Source organism: Gigantopelta aegis, chromosome 13 (assembly GCF_016097555.1).
Source record: "Gigantopelta aegis isolate Gae_Host chromosome 13, Gae_host_genome, whole genome shotgun sequence".
Lineage (NCBI taxonomy): Eukaryota > Metazoa > Mollusca > Gastropoda > Neomphalida > Peltospiridae > Gigantopelta > Gigantopelta aegis.
Window position 1 is genome coordinate 19,576,141 of NC_054711.1, and position 23,898 is coordinate 19,600,038.

Genomic DNA, 23,898 nt, shown 5'->3' on the forward strand with positions numbered 1-23,898 from the left:
CGAGAAATCGTTGTTAAAGAGACTTAGTATTTCTTTTGTTTTCATTCAAAGGTCGCTTTATGTGTTTTGCTGTCTGTGTGATAATGCATATAAAATACTCATTGCTGCCCAACTTTAACTGATAACCGGCCTCGGTGATGTCGTGGTTAAACCATCGGACAAAAGGCTGGTAGGTACAGTGTTCGCAACCCGGTACCGGCTCCCACCCAGAACGAGTTATAACAATTGAGTGGGTAGGTGTAAGACCACTACACCCTCTTCTCTCTCACTAACCACTAAAAACTAACAACCGAGCCACTGCTCAGGACAGACAGCCCAGATAGCTGAGGTGTGTGCCCAGGACAGCGTGCTTGAACCTTAACTGGATATGAGCACGAAAATAAGTTGAAATAAAATCAAATGAACTAACTGATAATAATTGATAAAAGAGTAGCTTATTTGGCGGAAGCGGGTTTCTTCACTTAGTCTGTAGACAAAGCAATTGCCATATATACTCTGTCAAAAAAGAAACACATAGGCGATATATTCATGGAATTATCTCTTTAATACAAAGTGGCATAATTTCTTTATTCATGATCGTATCACACTCACATTTGACATGAGTATGTGACAATGTTCTTGCTATGGACTGACGGAAGTGGAGGCGTTTTCATCACCAAACAGCACGAGGGCGCTGAAATCAGTACGTTGTGTGGCCACCAACAGCAGCAATCACTGCGCGACATCTTCTTGGCACAGACTGAATGAGTCTCTGAATCCGGGCACGTGGAATCCTAGCCCATTCTTCCTGCAGTGCATGTGACAGTTGCTGAAGCGTCTGAGGCTCCGGGTCACGCTGGCGTACACGTCTGTCCAGTTCGTCCCATAGATGTTCAATGGGGTTGAGATCTGGCGATCTTGATGGCTATGGCAGCACATTAATGTTCTCATTTTGTAGGAAATCCATTGTTACACGTGCCGCATGCGGTCTGGCATTGTCCTGCAGAAAGAGTTCTCTCTGTCGATCCAAAATGGGAAGCATGTGACGGAGAAGAATTTCATCCCGGTAGCGTACAGTTGTCAGGTTGCCTTGTACGAACACAAGTTCACTTCTAACCGGTGTATGAGATGGCTCCCCACATCACGACACTCCCTCCACCGAATTTGTCAACTTGGGCGACGCAGTTGTTGGCAAAACGTTCATTGCGGCGTCTGTAAACACGTTGTCGTCCATCACGTCGCTGTAGAAGGAAACGTGACTCGTCGCTGAACCATACTCGCCGCCAGTTTCCCCAAGTTCCACCCCTGTACATTAGTGCACCAGTGAACACTAAATGTCGATGTTGACGTCGCAGGACAGGGCCTACATACGGTCTCCTAGACCGTAAACCAGTTTCTCGAAGTCGGTTCCGAATGTTTTGTGCAGACACCCTTCTCAAACCATGTATGCGTACAGCAGTGTTCGTTGCTGTGGCAGTTGGGTTACGAACCCGGATGTAGCGATCTTGTGCTGTAGTTATTATGCGAGGTCTTCCACTTCTGGGCCGGTCTTCAGCTGATTGAAATTGCTGGTACCTGTCCCAGAGACGTGAAATGGTGCTCTGATGGACGTTCATGTGGCGTGCGACTGCTGTCTGCGATTCATCTAACTGGAGGCGGCTTATTGCAAAGTTTCGATTCGGCAGGCTTAGTCTTGGCATCTTGTAACTCGTCTACGTCGAAATGGAAATGAGGCATCATTGCGAGCATTGCAGCTTTAAATATCTATCACTACCCCAATCTTTTCCCCGAGTTTCACGTGCATTCGCCAAAATCTGACAATTTCACGTCAATTTCCTGCAATTGTGCCACAACGTGCGTTAAATTTGTTTTAGGGTGCATTTGGGCATGCTGTCCCATTCCAGGAACATTAACAAACATGGTCATTCAGCAACATTGTCCGTATCACCTATGCGTTTCTTTTTTGACAGAGTATATATTAGACAACTCATAATCGTTGAGATTGTTCTGAATTAACTGTCATGGTACGATGTTTCCCACTAATGGGGCAATCTTTAAAGGGACACACCCTAGTTTTTAAACACTAAGGCACATTTTCCATTATTAGAGCCGTTTATGATCACTGAAATCAAACATTAATTATATTTTATTGTTTAACTTGTCAATTTCCGTATACTCGAAGTGTTTTTGTCAGCATCGTGTTTCTAATACCAAAAACAAAAATGCATTTTTCATATTTTTAAAAACGCACGTTCGTCTGAAACGTAACATTTGTGGAAAGAAAGAAATGTTTTATTTAACGACGCACTCAACACATTTTATTTACGGTTATATGGCGTCAGACATATGGTTAAGGACAACACAGATTTTGAGAGGAAACCCGCTGTCGCCACTATATGGGCTACTCTTTCCGATTAGCAGCAAGGGATCTTTTATTTGCGCTTCCCACAGGCAGGATAGCATAAACCATGGCTTTTGTTGAACCAGTTATGGATCACTGGTCGGTGCAAGTGGTTTACACTAGCAGTAATGGAGTCGCGTTTTAAGGTTGATTCATACTTCACTCGCCGACCTCCATACGGAACGGAAGTTTAGGTCGCCGCAAGGTTGCCGACAACAAAAATCCGTCGAACAAACTGGCGCGGAAGGCGCACGCAAGATGACGTAGCGAAGTGAGTGAAACTGACATGTTTTCAGCGTTCGCACGGGTGATCCGTTTCCAATCCGCCCCAGATGAATTTTATTTATCTTTTTGCGCATTGCGTTTCTGCTTTGTTGAGGTACAAATAAAGATGGCTGGCGTTAAAAAAAAAGCTCCCCTTTCTTCAATAAAAGACGAATTTCTCATTAACGAAGTTTGTAAGTATCCAAACCTGTATGATACTAGTTTACCACAATACAGGGACCATGGAGGGATAGAACAATCGTAGATTGCAGTTGGCAATATAATATCTATTTTACAGTTCAGTCATGAATTATAACTTAAGCCCCTTTCGTATGAAACTACATTGTAGTTAGTGACAATTCTACTGTTGACGCCCCAATCACACCTTATTTTCCTGCATAAATAATTGTTTTTGTATAATATTATGTAATACTGCTTACCTAAAACCCTTTGAAATGACAAACTTTGCACATCTATGTCATTAAGCATACATGTTAAATTATTTAGGTATGTAAAAGTATATTAAAATGTCGGTAAGCATTCACATGTCTTACAAATATTACATGTAGGTTAAAAACAAAATTCAATTAAACACTATGGATAATATGTTTTTAACACATCCATAGAAATTTGGCAGACCACTATCAGTACCAAGTAGTTATATACATGATCTGTTGTCATAAGACAAAAATAGAAACCGTGCAAATATGCATACATGTATATATATATATATATATATATATATATATATATATATATATATATATATATATATATATATATATATATATATATGTTTGTATGTATGTATGTATGTATGTATGTATGTATGTATGTATGTATCTATGTATGTATGTATGTATGTATCTATGTATCTATCTATCTATCTATCTATCTATGTATGTTGACTGAGCGATGGGCTGCTTAACTGGGGCGGATCCAGCTTTTCTGATGAGGGGGGTCCAAGACACAAAGGGCACCATAACATGAAAAGGCACTATTGAAAAATTACACACGGTTCACATGGACCATAATATAATAGTGCTACAACAGGGACGCTGGCAGACGTATTCTACAGTGTTCTATACATTGAAAGAATAAATAAATTTGTAAAAAACCCAAAAATCCTAAATAAAAGGGGCACTTCTCAAATTTGAGGGGGGGGGGGGGGGTCCGGACACCTTGGACCCCCCTCTAGATCAGCCCCAGCTTATTTAGTTGAACAATGATCGTCACTTGCCGAGTAATCAGGACGCCGTCGCATGATTAAAAATGTAATCACACTCGTGTGAAGTTTATTGTTATTGCGGTAGGCCGTCAGATCTGGCCTCAGATAAAGTTATCTTCCCATTTGGTTGTCCAAAATCCGGAAATTTGACCGCGCAAGTAGTCTGCTGTTTGACTGTGATTATTTCATGGCAGACAGCTATGAAGTGGCAACTGTTTGACTGAAGTGACAGGGGATAGCATGTAGTTTGTAAACATGTGTAACTTGCTGACATTGAAGACTTGTTTGTGGTAATTCCGGCCCATGCAAAAGTAGTGCTTTTTGTGTAAAATGGGTGTACTCCGGCCTGGTTTAGAGGGTGTGTCTGTTTAAACCAATATGCTGGGAGAAAGAGCTGGACAACAGGGGTTGTCCTTTTCAGGGTATGTGTCCCCCATGCAGGCAAAGATACATACAAAACTTCATGGGCCTGCTGATATTAATAAAAATGTTATAGCCACTAAGGCTATATAGAAACATATAGCGAAATTAATTGTGGTCTGAGGCCATCTGGATTTTGTATTCAAATAATTTTGTACATACGAATAAATAATGTTTTAGGAAATAAAATGAAATTTAACCTAGTACAAACATTAGAACGACCAGAAACACGTTTAATATGCAGCCACTAATATTTTATGCAGAAAAATATATGTGATATGTAATTACAATAGTTAAAAAGTCTCTGTTAGTGGATAACATCTTCAAAATTGTAGCAAACTCAGGAATGTCCCTTTAGACTGCAAGTCTGGCTTGTATGACTGTATTTCCCAACCATCCATGGGTTCAAATGTCATTGTCGATCATTCAAGAACCATAACTCTGGATGAACTCTGTCTAAACCGGTCCTCTATGTAAACCGGACTATTTCGACGGTACGAAGTGAGTCCGGTTTAGACAGAGTCCACTGTATATATATATATATATATATATATATATATATATATATATATATATTACCCATACGGGCTGTGAGATGCGGGTGAATATATTTTCTATCTTTCCCCGCTGACTTCATGACGTTAGTTTGGTGACGTCATCGGTTTCCTGACTGTCGTCTCTCGTTGATATTTTACAAAACATTTAGCTCCACCAGTGTTCAGTTTTTGTTGAAATCGTTTAAGCAATTTGTTTTTGTTAACAATTAAACATGCTCTAAACTAATTTCTTTGTAGTTCATTCACTTCCCACTAGAAACATCAGTTCATTAGGAATGTGACCTCTCTTGATTACATTTGATTTGTGTACCTTTTGAAGTCATTGCTTTTCATTCGTGACGTCATCAGTTTCCTCAGACTTTCTCATCTTGTATATTATATAGTTTGTGTCATGTAAGAAGTTTAAAGTTTCAGTTCCTAAACTATTTACACTATGGGTAATAAATACAATAACCCACTCGATACTCGGAATTACGGATTATCTGTCCCTCGTGAAATTAATGTTGTCAGTCACTCGCTAAAACTCGTGACTGACAACATTAATTTCATATATTAATATATCTGATGATGAATCCATTTATAGCGCGGATCACGACAACATGCAAAGTATAAATTGTCAGCCGTAAAAAAACGCACGTGAAAATTCCGAAATGCACTCGTCTGTTGAATGGCGAACTTGTGGAAAGCGGACTGAGTATGAACACTATCACGACGGAGTGTGCCGAGTACCCGCCGACCAGTGTCGACAGAGAAGTATGAACCAAGCTTTAGTCTATTTTAGGGGTATTTCAACGTCACAGACTCTTGTTTCACTCCGCTGTATCCAAATTTGTTACAGGTTTGTAAATTAACCAAACTTAGTGTCCATTTTTACGGGTTGAAACTAAAGTCTAGGTGAAAAATATGCCTTAGTGTTTAAAAACTAGGGTCTGTTCCTTTAACCTCTCTAATTATATATCAAACACACTTTCCTGTTTAGAATTCCAATGTCTGTATATTCAATGCGTTTATGGTCTTTCTAAATAAATGCTGACATTTTAACTAAGTACATTTGTATAATATGTTATATTTTGGCTCTGGTTTTTTTTTTCGTTCCATGCAGTGCACCACAAATGGTCAAAGGCTGTGGTATGTGCTTCTTTATCTGTGGGAAAGTGCATATAAAGTTTGTTTTGTTTAACAACACCACTAGAGCATATCGTTTTATTAATCATTGTCTAATGAATGTCAAACATATGTCAATTTTAACATACAGTCTTAGAAAGCAAACCCGCTACATTTGTCTCCTAATGCAGCAAGGGATCTTTTATTTGCACTTTCCCACAGACAGGAAAGCACATACCACGGCATTTGATCAGTTGTGGTGCACTGGTAGGAACGAGAAAAACCTAATCAGTTAAATTGATCCACCATGGTGGTTCGACCCTTCGACGCAAGCACCTTAAGCGAGCACTCAACCGACTAAGCTAAATCCCCCCCCCCCCCCCCCCCCCCCGCATATAAAAGATACCTTGCTGCTGATGGAAATATGTAGCGGGTTTCCTCTGATGACTGTGAGTCAGAATTACCAAATGTTTGACAACCAATAGCCAATGATTAATTAATCAATGTGCTCTAGTGGTATCGTTAAACAAAAAAAAACTTTAACTTTAAAATGGTTCTGTTAGTTGAAAACATGTAACAGTGACAGCACGCCCAGGAAAGTATGTTTAAAATGTGCTGGGGTGTCAACAAACATTCCTTTCTTTTCTTTCTCTAGCTCGCCTCACCTGGTCAAACTGAACGAGAGGATTCGAATCAACGGCCAGCCTCTTTCTGACGACGACTTCTGCTCTTACTTCTTCGACGTTTACAACAAAATAGAACCCATATTGGTATTATAGATATTATTTTTATTACCCACATGTCCTTATTGGTATCATAGATATTATTTTTTATTACCAACATGCCTATATATATATATATATATATATATATATATATATATATATATATATATATATATTGTCTACATGACTTACAAGAAACAGTTACAATCAGCATCCTATTGTTTCAAGTTATCGTTTTTGCACAGCAGTATTGTTATAGTTAGAGAAAACACTGTGAGATTTGTTATATCACAGACCGTTATTACACATATGGAAGTTCGATTTACTATATCACAGACCGATATTACACATATGGAAGTTCGATTTGTACAAACCTGATTGGCTCTTCCGTGGTGAAGACCCGGACTCTAAAGCCACGCCGATCAATACAATGAACAAGTTGAATCTAATATAAGACATGATTGTATTAAAAGTGGTGTGCATTAATTAGTAAATGTAGTTTTACTATAGTGAGTAGCTCGAGTGACCTCTAGCCCTCCCCTTATTGATATGTTGTAGAGGAGGGCTTGAGAGGACTAAAGGGTAACCAGCTACTGTGTCTAAAATACATTTTTTTTTCTAAATCTGATGGCACAGAGCTTTAGCTTGATTGTTCTCGAGTCCAATCGCAACATTAAACTTAGCCATAGCCGATGATAAGATAAACAATCAATGTGCTCTAGTGGCGTCGTTAAATAAAACAAACTGTTGTTTTTTCATTAAACTTACATGTATTTAACCAGTACCAACGTTTCACTTTCCTCTACGTTACCGCAAGAAAACATGTTTGTTTCGCATAGAGACATCGGGTTTGTTAGTGTAGTGTCGGTACTGGTTAGCAATATGTAAGTTTAACATCATGATTGGACTCGAGAATAATCAAACTAAAGCTCTGTGGCATCAGATTTAGGAAAACGTGCGTACTTTAGACACAGTAGTTGGCTACCATTTGGTCGTCGGCGATCTCCAAAGTATTACACACAATCCCATCTAGCCCCCCCCCCCCCCCCCCCCCCCCCCGAACATATCAATAAGGAGAGGGCTTGAGGTGACTCGAGCTATATAGAGTGAGGTGAGCTTGTAACCTTAAAGGGACATTTCTGAGTTTGCTGCAGTTTTTAAGATGTTATCGACTGACAGAGACGTTTTAACGATTGTAATTACATATCAAATATATTGTTCTGCATAAAATATTAGTGGCTGTATATTAAACGTCTTTCTGATCGTTCTAATATTTGTACCAGGTTATATTTAATTTTATTTCTTCAACTATTTTTTTGGTACGTATGAAATTATGTGAAGATAAAATACATTTTGGGCTTCTTACAACTATTAACACGACCAGAAACACATTGAATATACAGACACTGATATAGTAAACAAGAAAATATATTTAATATGTAAGTTTAATCGTAGAAATATTTTATTAGTCGGAAACAGCTTACAATGCAGCAAACTCAGGAATGTCCCTTTAAATTAAACAGATGATTGATTTGATTTTATATACAATTTTGTAGAAAGATATGGATCAGAGACTGATTCAAGGATTATTTTTCTTCTTCACCGTCATGGCTTTCACCGTCTTCATTAAAGAAAACGTCGATGTAGCTGTGATGGAAGTTGGTGTTGGTGGACAGTTCGACTGCACGAACGTCGTTCGATCGCCCGTGGTGTGTGGAGTTACTTGTCTTGGATTAGATCACGTTCATGTGCTAGGCGATACGATAGGAAAAATTGCGTGGCATAAAGCGGGGATATTTAAGGTAAATCGAAGGCAGTACCAGGTAGAGTTGCAGTCACCCCACACAAAAAAACAACAACAACAAACAAAAAAAAAAAAAAAAAAAAAAAAGCAACAATAATAAATAAATAAATAAATAAAAATACGAAAATGCTCCGGTTTTGTCTATGTGGTGATGACCAAATTATATTCTTGTTTTAGTGCCAGTTTGCTTATCGTTCGCTAAGTGTGTATGTGTGTGTGTGTGTGTGTGTGTGTGTGTGTGTGTGTGTGTGTGTGTGTGTTTGTGTGTGTAAGAGAGAGAGAGAGAGAGAGAGAGAGAGAGAGAGAGAGAGAGAGAGAGAGAGAGAGAGAGAGAGGAGAGACGGACGGACAGACAGAGAGAGAAAATAAAAAATAAAATAAAGAGAGAGAGAGGGGGAGACGGACGGACGGACAGAGAGAGAGAAAAAAAATAAAGAGAGAGAGAGAGAGAGAGAGAGAGAGAGAGAGAGAGAGAGAGAGAGAGAGAGAGAGAGAGAGAGAGAGAGAGAGAGAGAGAGAGAGAGAGAGAGAGAGAATGTCCACCTGGCCTTAATGGTCTTCCTTAATTCAGGCTTATAGATATCAAGTTAAAGTAGATCTCGATATCCTTAAAACAAATTTACCTTGCCAAAAAGGGACATTCCTGAGTTTGCTGCAGTTTTAAGATGTTATATATCGACTAACAGAAACTGTTTAACGGTTGTAATTACATATCAAATATATTTGTCTGCATAACATATTAGTGGCTGTATATTAAACGTGTTTCTGATCTTCTAACATTTGTACTCGGTTAAATTTCATTTTATTTCCCAAGTTGTTGTTTTTTCGTACCTACGAAATGTTTTGAAGACAAAATCCAGTTTGGGCTTCTTTCAAATATTAAGACGACCAGAAACACATTGAATATACAAACACTGATATTCTAAACAAGAAAATATATTTAATATGTAATTTTAATCGTAGAAATATTTTATTAGTCGGAAACATCTTACAATGCAGCAAACTCAGGAATGTCTCTTTAATAGTCTTCCTTAGTTCAGGCTTAGGCTTCTATATATATAATAAATGACATTCCTTATTAATCATTATAAACACATTCACTGGCCCTAACGGTTTTCCGTAGTTGAGACATATCTGTATTATCTGATGTGTGTGAATGTTTTTCAGAAGGGAGTTCCCGCTCTGACTGTCAGTCAGCCACCAGAAGCCGACGCCGTTCTGTTAGAGCGATCACAGGAAATTGGGGTCAGTCTTCATTAAAGCAGCAATATCGACTATTAGTTGAATATTTTAAAACAAAATATTATTACACTGACGCCGTTCTCTTAGAGCGATCACAGGAGATTGGGGTCAGTTTCCATTAAGGCAGCAATATCGACTATTAGTTGAATATTTTAAAACAAAATATTATTACACTGACGCCGTTCTCTTTGAGCGATGACGGGATATTGGGGTCAGTCTTCATTAAAGCCGCAATATATTATCGAATATTAATTGAATATTTTAAAACAAAATATCATTGCACTGAGGCCGTTCTGTTAGCGATCACAGAAGATTGGGGTCAGTATTTCTTCATTAAGGCAAACAAAAAAAATCAAACAAACAAACAAACAAAGAAAAAACGCCTTCATATTTTGTTTTGCCACCTTGGTGTACTAAACCACCGAAAATTTATATTGGATTTTGTGCATCTAAAGAAAGATCAAATGGTTGTAGATATTTGTAAACAACATTTCATGGAAATCAAAGAGACGTACTGTGATTACATTACTGTTTACATAGACGAATCACTGGATGGGAATTCTGTGTCTTCTGCTACAGTTTTTCCATTAGACACAATAATGTCCCTGAGATTGCCAGATTCAGCATTAAATCTTTACTGCTGAAATCTGGTCAATAATTAAAGCCCTGGAACAGATTAAGGATTCGTTTGCATCCAAATATATTATTTTTATATACTCACTTTCGTGTCTCCAAGCTTTACAGCACATGGAATTGGAGCATCCCGTAGCTGGGATAGTGATACGAAAGTGTCTTTTTATCAATTGCTGCTAAAGACGTTATATTTTGATGGGTACCCAGCCATGTAGGCATTAAGGACAACGAACAGGCAGATTTTACTGCCAAGTCAATCTAATTAAAATTAACTCCACTGGTTAATTACTATTACCTGTGGATCTAACAGCACCCCGTTGGAGCTCATGTCCAGTTAACCTTTCATTCGACCAATCAAAACCTTACTTGCAAAATCATGCCAGTGATTTGAAAAGAATTTGAAGTATGCCGGAAACTAATTTCAATATAAAACTTTTATATAAAATTCGTTTCAAGACGAAAAAAAACCCAAACCCCGTAATGATATAGCCATAAAATCTGTTTATACTAGTATACAACCCAGAGTTTATTACTACACTTTTTGTCCTGTTTTTTTAATGTTGAAATAGAACAACAAGTTCGCCTATTGCATAAATAGTCTCGCCCGATGTGTTTAGAATTTGTATGCTCCCGAATAACGTTATAAAAGTTCAATATTTTAAAACAAAACAGTATTACATTGAGACCGTTCTCTTAAAGCGACCATGGGAGATTGGGGTCAGTCGACATTAAAGTAGAAATATCGAGTATTCTCCTAATATTTAAATAGAAACTGTAATTTAAATCATAAGCATAATTTAATTTACTCTAGGCACCTCTGTACCGTGTTTTAGTGTGTGTTGTTTATGTCTACTCTTGGCACCCCTGTACCGTGTTTTAGTGTGTGTTGTTTACGTCTACTCTAGGCACCTCTGTACCGTGTTTTAGTGTGTGTTGTTTACGTCTACTCTATACCGTGTTTTTAGTGTGTTGTTTACGTCTACTCTAGGCACTTCTGTACCGTGTTTTAGTGTGTGTTGTTTACGTCTACTCTAGGCACTTCTGTACCGTGTTTTAGTGTGTGTTGTTTACGTCTACTCTAGGCACCTTCTGTACCGTGTTTTAGTGTGTGTTGTTTACGTCTACTCTAGGCACTTCTGTACCGTGTTTTAGTGTGTGTTGTTTACGTCTACTCTAGGCACCTCTGTACCGTGTTTTAGTGTGTGTTGTTTACGTCTACTCTAGGCACCTCTGTACCGTGTTTTAGTGTGTGTTGTTTACGTCTACTCTAGGCACCTCTGTACCGTGTTTTAGTGTGTGTTGTTTACGTCTACTCTACCTCTGTAATAGTGTGTGTTGTTTACGTCTAATCTAGGCTCTTCTGTACCGTGTTTTAGTGTGTGTTGTTTACATCCACTCTAGGCACTTCTGTGTACCGTGTTTTAGTGTGTGTTGTTTTACGTCTACTCTAGGCACTTCTGTACATAGTGTGTGTTGTTTACGTCTACTCTAGGCACCTCTGTACCGTGTTTTAGTGTGTGTTGTTTGTTTACGTCTACTCTAGGCACCTCTGTACCGTGTTTTAGTGTGTGTTGTTTACGTCTTTACCTCTGTCGTGTTATAGTGTGTGTTGTTTACGTCTACTCTAGGCACCTCTGTACCGTGTTTTAGTGTGTGTTGTTTACGTCTACTCTAGGCACCTCTGTACCGTTTTTTAGTGTGTGTTGTTTACGTCTACTCTAGACACTTCTGTACCGTGTTATAGTGTGTGTTGTTTACATCTACTCTAGGCACTTCTGTACCGTGTTATAGTGTGTGTTGTTTACGTCTACTCTAGGCACTTCTGTACCGTGTTATAGTGTGTGTTGTTTACGTCTACTCTAGACACTTCTGTACCGTGTTATAGTGTGTGTTGTTTACATCTACTCTAGGCACTTCTGTACCGTGTTATAGTGTGTATTGTTTACGTCTACTCTAGGCACTTCTGTACCGTGTTATAGTGTGTGTTGCTTACGTCTACTCTAGGCACCTCTGTACCATGTTCCGACACTACACGAGTTCTGTGCCGCGGGTCAACAGATACATTTGGGTATCGAGGGAAATATTCAGTTTGTCAACGCGGGACTCGCTCTACAGCTGTGTCGGGTATTTTTAAACAGAACCAGCAACTTAGGTTAGTAGAATTTTTTTTTTAATGCATTTTGTAAAGATCAAGGTCAAAATGACTCTTACCTAGTCTCTATGTTGTTGGGTTTTGGGTTTCTCTCTCTTTTTGTTCATATCTCTCTCTCTCCTCCCCCCCCCTCTCAAAAAAAAAAAAACAAAACATAATGTTTTCATTAACATCAAAGGATCTTTTATATACAACCAGACAACGTATACTACAGTCAGTCGTTTTAATTGGAAAACAAGTGACAAAATTGAAACCCTCGCCTAATTTAACCATCGGCTATTGGATGCTCCTATCGCACAGACAGGATAACACTCCCTTTGAAGTACCATGGCCGTGCCCGTTGTCCCACACCATGTGACGAAGAGCACGTGCGAGTGGACCCATTGAACACTGTTACAATGTAGTAGTTCCTGCTGGGAGATATATTAGATTGCTAATATTATAGCCCATATGGAGATGAGTTTCCTTAATAAAATTGATCCGGTATAAAAATAAAACTTTTTAAAAAATTTTACTTCTTTATTATTTATTATTTACGATTGAATGCTCTAGGGGTCGTTCACAAACATAAAACTGGACAACATGCACTAAGGAGAGTAGGAATTATGGGATGTGTGACATCCCAAACAGGATAGTAATTGGGGAGGGGGGTTTTTGTGAGCATCGTGAAATGTTAATAGTAAAGTATGCAACCAGTCATTGCCGTTTTATTTTAACATATATTTATTACTAAAAAAAACCCAAAGTAAAATATGACATGGTCACAAAACGTTACACGAGCGAGAGGGATATTAAAACTGCAAGATTTTGCGTTACGTATTGTTAAATAGACACAAAGATCAACAGAGGACTATTCAACGCTAGCGTAATGTAGTATCAGACATTGGCTTTTACCCCAATTTTTAACTACCATAATGAATTTGCAATAAGACTACTGCGACCCGATGTAAATGTATTTGAATATTTGATTTGCCGTTAATTAGCTGGCGGTCAAGCCTAAATAAATAATATCAAGTAATAATGCAAACTTTAAAAAAAATGTTCGTAGCTTGTGAAAGAACACCCCAGCAAATGTCAGCCTAATAGGACTATTTTTATTAATATAGGTTCACTGCAGGACCCATCAAATTAATGTTTTTGTCCAATAAAAAAATAAAAAAACCCAGGGTTTGGGTTGGGAGAAATACATGTTTAAAGTGGACTACAATTGTCATATAAAACACTACCATTTTGAATGGTGATATAATCATGGCACTGACATCCGCCATCTAAACCCCCAACCAGGGCAATGACCTGTACCTTGAAATTTCAGTCACAACATTTTACTTTTGTTAACAGCCATGATTTTATTAGTCGGAAACATCTTACAATGCAGCAAACTCAGGAATGTCTCTTTAATAGTCTTCCTTAGTTCAGGCTTAGGCTTCTATATATATAATAAATGACATTCCTTATTAATCATTATAAACACATTCACTGGCCCTAACGGTTTTCCGTAGTTGAGACATATCTGTATTATCTGATGTGTGTGAATGTTTTTCAGAAGGGAGTTCCCGCTCTGACTGTCAGTCAGCCACCAGAAGCTGACGCCGTTCTCTTAGAGCGATCACAGGAGATTGGGGTCAGTCTTCATTAAAGCAGCAATATCGACTATTAGTTGAATATTTTAAAACAAAATATTATTACACTGACGCCGTTCTCTTAGAGCGATCACAGGAGATTGGGGTCAGTCGTCTTTAAAGCAGCAATATCGACTATTAGTTGAATATTTTAAAACAAAATATTATTACACTGACGCCGTTCTCTTAGAGCGATCACAGGAAATTGAGGTCAGTCTTCATTAAAGCAGCAATATCGACTATTAGTTGAATATTTTAAAACAAAATATTATTACACTGAGGCCGTTCTCTTTGAGCGATGACGGGATATTGGGGTCAGTCTTCATTAAAGCCGCAATATATTATCGAATATTAGTTGAATATTTTAAAACAAAATATCATTGCCCTGAGGCCGTTCTGTTTGAGCGATCACAGAAGATTGGGGTCAGTATTTCTTCATTAAAGCAAACAAAATCAAACAAACAAAGAAAGAAAGAAAAAACGCCTTCATATTTTGTTTTGCCACCTTGGTGTACTAAACCACCGAAAATTTATATTGGATTTTGTGCATCTAAAGAAAGAGCAAATGGTTGTAGATATTTGTAAACAACATTTCATGGAAATCAAAGAGACGTACTGTGATTACATTACTGTTTACATAGACGGATCACTGGATGGGAATTCTGTGTCTTCTGCTACAGTTTTTCCATTAGACACAATAATGTCCCTGAGATTGCCAGATTCAGCATTAAATCTTTACTGCTGAAATCTGGTCAATAATTAAAGCACTGGAACAGATTAAGGATTCGTTTGCATCCAAATATATTATTTTTGTATACTCACTTACGTGTCTCCAAGCTTTACAGCACATGGAATTGGAGCATCCCGTAGCTGGGATGGTGATACGAAATTGTCTTTTTATCAATTGCTGCTAAAGACGTTATATTTTGATGGGTACCCAGCCATGTAGGCATTAAGGACAACGAAAAGGCAGATGTTGCTGCCAAGTCAATCTAATTAAAATTAGCTCCACTCGTTAATTACTATTACCTGTGGATCTAACAGCACCCCGTTGGAGTTCATGTGCAGTTAACCTTTCATTCGACCAATCAAAACCTTACTTGCAAAATCATGCCAGTGATTTGAAAAGAATTTGAAGTATGCCGGAAACTAATTTCAATATAAAACTTTTATATAAAATTCGTTTCAAGACGAAAAAAAACCCAAACCCCGTAATGGTATAGCCATCAAAACTGTTTATACTAGTATACAATCCAGAGTTTATTACTACACTTTTTGTACTGGTTTTTTAATGTTGAAATAGAACAACAAGTTCGCCTATTGCATAAATAGTCTCGCCCGATGTGTTTAGAATTTGTATGCTCCCGAATAACGTTATAAAAGTTCAATATTTTAAAACAAAAAAGTATTACATTGAGACCGTTCTCTTAAAGCGACCATGGGAGATTGGGGTCAGTCGACATTAAAGTAGAAATATCGAGTATTCTCCTAATATTTAAATAGAAACTGTAATTTAAATAATAAGCATAATTTAATTTACTCTAGGCACCTCTGTACCGTGTTTTAGTGTGTGTTGTTTACGTCTACTCTAGGCACCTCTGTACCGTGTTATAGTGTGTGTTGTTTACGTCTACTCTAGGCACTTCTGTACCGTGTTTTAGTGTGTGTTGTTTACGTCTACTCTAGGCACTTCTGTACCGTGTTTTAGTGTGTGTTGTTTACGTCTACTCTAGGCACTTCTGTACCGTGTTTTAGTGTGTGTTGTTTACGTCTACTCTAGGCACCTCTGTACCATGTTCCGACACTACACGAGTTCTGTGCCGCGGGTCAACAGATACATTTGGGTATCGAGGGAAATATTCAGTTTGTCAACGCGGGACTCGCTCTACAGCTGTGTCGGGTATTTTTAAACAGAACCAACTTAGGTTAGTAGAAATTTTGTTAAATGCATTTTATAAAGATCAAGGTCAAAATGACTCTTACCTAGTCTACTCTATGTTGTTGGGTCTCTTGGGTTTCTCTCTCTCTCTTTGTGTTCTACTCTCTCTCTCTCTCTCTCTCTCTCTCTCTCTCTCTCTCTCTCTCTCTCTCTCTCTCTCTCTCTCTCTCTCTCTCTCTCTCTCTCTCTCTGCCCTCTCTCTCTCTGTTGGATGTTTGAATGCAAACATTTGATAATTTTGACATAATGTTTTCATTAACATCAAGGGATCTTTTATATGCCCTTCCCACAAACCAGACAACATATAGCATATACGACCTTTGTTATATCAGTCGTGGGTCACTAGTTGGAATTGGAAAACAAGTCACGGTATGGGCCCATTGAGGGGGTTCTGGCAACCCTCGCCTGGACTCAAGCACGTTGATTTATTAATCATCGGCTATTGGATGCTCCTATCGCACAGACAGGATAACACATACCACGGCTTTGATATAACAGTGGCTAGAACGAGAAATAGCCTAATAGGCCCACGGATGGGGTTCGATCCCAAACCAACCGCGCATCAGGTGAACGATTTACCACTTTGCTATGTCCCACCCCTTTGGTTTGGGATCGATCCCCGTCAGTGGACCCATTGGGCTATTTCTCGCTTCAGCTAGTGCACCATGACTGGTACATCAAAGGCCGTGCTATTTCTCGCTTCATAGTGTATGTCCTATCCTGTCTATGGGATGGTGCCCTTGCTGCTGTGGAAGAATATAAAAGATCCCTTGCTGCTAATCGAAAAGACTCAAGCCCATAACGTGGCGATAGAGGGTTTCCTCCCACATATTTGTGTGGTCCTTAACCATATAACCGATAAATAAAGGGATCTTTGAGTGCGCTTCGTTAAAATGAACCTTTTTGAACCCTTTTGTTCGGTGTCAGTGGTTACCACCCATGCCTTGACATCCAATAGCCGATGATTGATCTGGATCAAATCCCATGCTCTGGGTGGTGAACCCGTTAACACAAACATAAAACTGGACCTAAACGAGGCCGGTAAAAGGAAGGAAGGAAGGAAGGAAGGAAATCACTCAAAATATTTTATTTACGGTTATGTGGTGTCGGACATATGGTTAAGGCCCACACATATATTGACGGAGGAAACACGCTGTCGCCACTTCATGGACTACTCTTTTCGATTAGTAGCAAGGGATCTTGTATATGCACCATCCCATAGACAGGATAACACATACCACGGCCTTTGAGGGCATGTAGTTAAGAGTGGGGAACTCGCCGGAATTTTGTGAGTGAGTTCGTGAATATGTGTAATAGTGAACGAAGGAAGGAAATGTTTTACCACTGGGCTACGTCCGAGTGTGAGAGTTTCTATGTGTGGTTATTATAAATATAGTATTGCGTGTATAGAGAGAATAATACATGAGTGGCCGTTAGGTACTATTTATGTTAGAACGATTTTTATAGCGAGTTTGATACGTTTTTAAACAACTAGTTGTGAGATAAATGGTATCTAACGGCCACTCATGTATTATTCTATTTCTACTACTACTATTACTACTACTACTACTACTACTACTACTACTACTACTACTACTACTACTACTACAACACCAACAACAACTAATAATACTTATATAATAATAACAGTCAGTGGCGGATACAGAAAATCCACTGTGGGGAGCAGTGACATGAGATAGTATGCCAAGGGAATTTTGCGGGAGGTTTGGAGGGGGATCGTAAAAAAATGAAAATTAATATATAACAAAATTATAACTATCGCAAAATTTAGGGGGCCCGGGCCCCTATTCCCCCCCCCCCCCCCCCCCCCCCCACACACACACCGATCCGCCTCTGACAGTGTAAAAGAAGCCATTCCTTATGGGAATTTCGAGAGAAGCATGATTAATGCTGTCTCTTTTTTCTTCTTCAGAACAGCAGTATCTCTGTGAAGTGTTGTCTGTACCTAGTGTGAAGGACATTCCTATGTTACGTGTCTATCAACTCAGCCCTGTCGAAACTGAAGGTAAGTTTTAGATTCAAGTCCTGGTATAACGAGCTTGAATATTAACACAGTGTACATGTTCCCATTTAAGACAGTGTAGGTTTTCCTTGTGTCCTAAGGTTTCAGACATGTCCATCCCGGGTCCCGTCTCTTCATAGCCAGGGAACTATACCACTAAGGTTTCAGACATGTCCATCCCGGGTTCCGTCTCTTCATAGCCAGGGAACTATACCACTAAGGTTTCAGACATGTCCATCCCGGGTCCGTCTCTTCATAGCCAGGGAACTATACCACTAAGGTTTCAGACATGTCCATCCCGGGTCTCGTCTCTTCATAGCCAGGGAACTATACCACTAAGGTTTCAGACATGTCCATCCCGGGTTCCGTCTCTTCATAGCCAGGGAACTATACCACTAAGGTTTCAGACATGTCCATCCCGGGTTCCGTCTCTTCATAGCCAGGGAACTATACCACTAAGGTTTCAGACATGTCCATCCCGGGTTCCGTCTCTTCATAGCCAGGGAACTATACCACTAAGGTTTCAGACATGTCCATCCCGGGTCTCGTCTCTTCATAGCCAGGGAACTATACCACTAAGGTTTCAGACATGTCCATCCCGGGTCTCGTCTCTTCATAGCCAGGGAACTATACCACTAAGGTTTCAGACATGTCCATCCCGGGTCTCGTCTCTTCATAGCCAGGGAACTATACCACTAAGGTTTCAGACATGTCCATCCCGGGTTCCGTCTCTTCATAGCCAGGGAACTATACCACTAAGGTTTCAGACATGTCCATCCCGGTTCCCGTCTCTGGATAGCCAGGGAACTATACCACTAAGGTTTCAGGCATGTCCATCCCGGGTCCCGTCTCTGGATAGCCTGGGACCTATACCACTAAGGTTTCAGACATGTCCATCCCGGGTCCCGTCTCTGCATAGCATGGGAACTATACCACTAAGGTTTCAGACATGTCCATCCCGGGTCCCGTCTCTGGATAGCCAGGGAACTATACCACTAAGGTTTCAGACATGTCCACTCCCGGGTCCCGTCTCTGCATAGCCATGGGAACTATACCACTAAGGTTTCAGACATGTCCATCCCGGGTCCCGTCTCTGGATAGCATGGGAACTATACCACTAAGGTTTCAGGCATGTCCACCCCGGGTCCCGTCTCTGGATAGCATGGGAACTATACCACTAAGGTTTCAGGCATGTCCATCCCGGGTCCCGTCTCTGGATAGCATGGGACCTATACCACTAAGGTTTCAGGCATGTCCATCCCGGGTCCCGTCTCTGGATAGCCAGGGAACTATACCACTAAGGTTTCAGGCATGTCCATCCCGGGTCCCGTCTCTGGATAGCCTGGGACCTATACCACTAAGGTTTCAGGCATGTCCATCCCGGGTCCCGTCTCTTGATAGCCTGGGACCTATACCACTAAGGTTTCAGGCATGTCCATCCCGGGTCCCGTCTCTTGATAGCCTGGGACCTATACCACTAAGGTTTCAGACATGTCCATCCCGGGTCCCGTCTCTTGATAGCCAGGGAACTATACCACTAAGGTTTCAGACATGTCCATCCCGGGTCCCGTCTCTTGATAGCCAGGGAACTATACCACTAAGGTTTCAGGCATGTCCATCCCGGGTCCCGTCTCTGGATAGCCAGGGACCTATACCACTAAGGTTTCAGGCATGTCCATCCCGGGTCCCGTCTCTGGATAGCATGGGACCTATACCACTAAGGTTTCAGACATGTCCATCCCGGGTCCCGTCTCTTGATAGCCAGGGACCTATACCACTAAGGTTTCAGACATGTCCATCCCGGGTCCCGTCTCTGGATAGCCAGGGAACTATACCACTAAGGTTTCAGGCATGTCCATCCCGGGTCCCGTCTCTGGATAGCCAGGGACCTATACCACTAAGGTTTCAGGCATGTCCATCCCGGGTCCCGTCTCTGGATAGCATGGGAACTATACCACTAAGGTTTCAGACATGTCCATCCCGGGTCCCGTCTCTTGATAGCCATGGGACCTATACCACTAAGGTTTCAGGCATGTCCATCCCGGGTCCCGTCTCTTGATAGCCTGGGACCTATACCACTAAGGTTTCAGGCATGTCCATCCCGGGTCCCGTCTCTTGATAGCCTGGGACCTATACCACTAAGGTTTCAGACATGTCCATCCCGGGTCCCGTCTCTTCATAGCCAGGGAACTATACCACTAAGGTTTCAGACATGTCCATCCCGGGTCTCGTCTCTTCATAGCCAGGGAACTATACCACTAAGGTTTCAGCCATGTCCATCCCGGGTCTCGTCTCTTGATAGCCAGGGAACTATACCACTAAGGTTTCAGACATGTCCATCCCGGGTCTCGTCTCTTGATAGCCTGGGACCTATACCACTAAGGTTTCAGGCATGTCCATCCCGGGTCCCGTCTCTTGATAGCCTGGGACCTATACCACTAAGGTTTCAGGCATGTCCATCCCGGGTCCCGTCTCTTGATAGCATGGGACCTATACCACTAAGGTTTCAGACATGTCGATCCCGGGTCCTGTCTCTTGATAGCCAGGGACCTATACCACTAAGGTTTCAGACATGTCCACCCCGGGTCCCGTCTCTGGATAGCCAGGGACCTATACCACTAAGGTTTCAGGCATGTCCATCCCGGGTACCGTCTCTGGATAGCATGGGACCTATACCACTAAGGTTTCAGGCATGTCCATCCCGGGTCTCGTCTCTGGATAGCCTGGGAACTATACCACTAAGGTTTCAGGCATGTCCATCCCGGGTCCCGTCTCTTGATAGCCAGGGACCTATACCACTAAGGTTTCAGGCATGTCCATCCCGGGTTCCGTCTCTGGATAGCATGGGAACTATACCACTAAGGTTTCAGACATGTCCATCCCGGGTCCCGTCTCTTGATAGCCAGGGAACTATACCACTAAGGTTTCAGACATGTCCATCCCGGGTCCCGTCTCTGGATAGCCAGGGACCTATACCACTAAGGTTTCAGGCATGTCCATCCCGGGTCCCGTCTCTGGATAGCCAGGGACCTATACCACTAAGGTTTCAGGCATGTCCATCCCGGGTTCCGTCTCTGGATAGCCAGGGACCTATACCACTAAGGTTTCAGACATGTCCATCCCGGGTCCTGTCTCTTGATAGCCAGGGCAGGGATTTGACCCGGGACAGAGTTGGCTTGTAGCTGTTCTCCTTGGTCCTCTCGATAATGCATAGCAAAGGAATATTTATAAGGTGTATACTACCAAATCAAATCCCATAGACGACAATAGTAACATGTGTGACTAAAACTCCTACCTAAAGCGTATCAATCGACATAAACACCAGGGATATAAATACTACCACCAATCACCCTTAAAGTGAATCATAAACGGGTAGCGTCTATGACTACCCTAGTTCCGCACACACTTTTAGTACGGTTTTTTCACAGGTACCCCTCACATGTTTCAAGCACAATGCTAATTGACACAGTGGTACTAGATGAAATAAAAGTGCATACATGTTTTGCCCAGATGAAATTTTTTTTTTTTTTTTTTTTTTTTTTTTTACACCCAACTTACATTTATCACCAATCACAGGACTTGTGGTGTTAACTTCTCTATCCAAAGTTGGGTGCACCTCGAACTTTGACCCAGCCGGAAATTATTTGGTTTAGTATTACCTATAAGGAACATATATTTGTTGACACGTAACTGCCATGGTTTATAGTCCGTAGCTGTTAATCCTTGATTGCTGTAATTTAGTTTGACACTAATTTGTCTCATTGCTAACCCCTAGTTAAAGGGACAGACACTAGTTTTTAAACACTAAGGCATATTTTTCACCTAGACCCGTTACTTCTCACACGCACGTGCGTTTATAAAATATGAAAAATGCGTTTTGTGGTGTTAGAAACACCAGGATGACCAGAAACACTTCGGTTGTACGGAAATGGATAATCTAAGCAATACAATGTTTGATTTCAGTGATCATAAACGGCTCTAATAGTGAAAAATATACTGTAGTGTTTAAAAACTAGGATCTGTCCCTTTAACTACAGACTAAGTTATTGCGTAAATGGCAGACCTGTGGCAGATTAACAATTAATTGAATCGTACGTGCACAGCTAAATATATAAATTGCATTTTAATATAGTTGCAAATATTGCACTATGATAATATCAGCAAGTTGTCTTATGCAGATTTAGATTTCTATAACTAATTTATAGCTTTCTAGAGTAATCGTTTCACCGATACTGGGGGGTGGGGGTGGGGTGGGGGGGGGGGGGGGGGGGTGTCTTCAAAATAAGAAATTGTAGCACATTTATGATCATAATAAAACGTTAAAAATGTTGATGGGACATCATTAAAACATGCTTCTTGGGAAGATTCCCTGTAAGTTCCAGTGGCGCTGGCGGCATCACTCTTTCACTGATCTAGACCTGGATTCAGACGAACCGGCCTCGGACTACAGACTGGTAGGTACAGGGTTCGCAGCCCGGTACCGGCTCCAACCCAGAGCGAGTTTTAACGACTCAGTGAGTAGGTGTAAGACCACTGCACCCTCTTTTCTCTCACTAACCAACTAACAACTAACCCACTGTCCTGGACAGACAACGCAGATAGCTGAGGTGTGTGCCCAGGACAGCGTGCTTGAACATTAATTGGATATAAGCACGAAGAAGTGGAAATGAAATTAATGATTCAGTTGTTTTGTTTAGTAGCAAAGAATTAGTTTGTTTTGTTTAACGACACCACTAGAGCACACTGATTTAGTAATCATCGGCTATTGGATGTCAAACATTTGGTAATTTTAGCATAGTCTTAGAGAGGAAACCCGCTATATTTTTTTGCCATTAGAAGCAAGGGGTATTTTGTATGCACCATGCATCAGACAGGATTGCACATATACCACGGCCTTTGATATACCAGTTGTGGAGCACTGGCTGGAATGAATTGAAGAGCAAATAAAACTTTGTATCAGTTCTACGTCTCTTACAGACCTGTGGAATTAAAGTGCGTATTGTTCAAGAGCACCACTAGAGCACATTGATTGGTTAATCATCGGCTATTGGATGTCATATGCTAATTCTGCCATGTAGTTGTATAGAATCTCTACGTCCGTTATGTTACAGGACTGGCGCGGTGTTCGTGGCCCGGCAGGAGTCAGACGATATACCGCCCTCGACTCACCTACTACCTGGACGGAGCTCACACCAAGGAGAGCATGCAGGTCTGTCTGTCTGTCTGTATGTCAGTCTCGGTGTCTATGTATGTGATTGTCCGTTTGTACCTGTCTTGTTTATCTGTCTGTCGGTCTACAAGTATGTGTCTACCTTGAGTAGTTGTCTCACTTTCTCTATCTCTCTGTCTCTCACTTTCTCTATCTTCTCTGATGTCTCTCTGTCTCTCAATTTCTCTATCTCTCTGTCTCTCACTTTCTCTATCCCTGTACGCGGTTGCGGTGCTTGCATCGCAGGATCGAACCACCTCTGTGGATTTATTCAAAAGATTGGGTTTTTCTCGTTCCAACCAGTGCACCACAACTGGTCAAAGGCTGTGGTATGTGTTTTCCTGTTTGTGGGAAAGTGCACGGCGCTCACACCAAGGAGAGCATGCAGGTCTGTCTGTCTGTTCGTCTGTCTCGGTGTACGTGTGAGTGTGTGTATGTGTGAGTGTGTGTGTGTGTGTGTGTGTGTGTGTGTGTGTGTGTGTGTGTGTGTGTGTGTATGTGTGAGTGTGTGCGTGTGTGTGTGTGTGTGTGTGTGTGTGTGTGTGTGTGTGTGTGTGAGTGTGTATATGTCTGTGTGTGTGTGTATTCTGGTGTATTTG

The 23,898-nt window shown here is 40.9% G+C and overlaps 1 protein-coding gene across 1 annotated transcript in view; it reads left to right on the forward strand.

The window, feature by feature from the left end:
* Positions 1 to 23,898, forward strand: part of LOC121387192 (folylpolyglutamate synthase, mitochondrial-like) — a 336,339-nt gene that overhangs the window by 302,940 nt on the left and 9,501 nt on the right. The window contains exons 7-9 of the mRNA XM_041518217.1: positions 12,362 to 12,509; positions 18,001 to 18,093; positions 23,202 to 23,299. Coding sequence (XP_041374151.1) covers positions 12,362 to 12,509; positions 18,001 to 18,093; positions 23,202 to 23,299 — 339 coding nt within the window. The remainder of the gene's footprint in view (positions 1 to 12,361; positions 12,510 to 18,000; positions 18,094 to 23,201; positions 23,300 to 23,898) is intronic.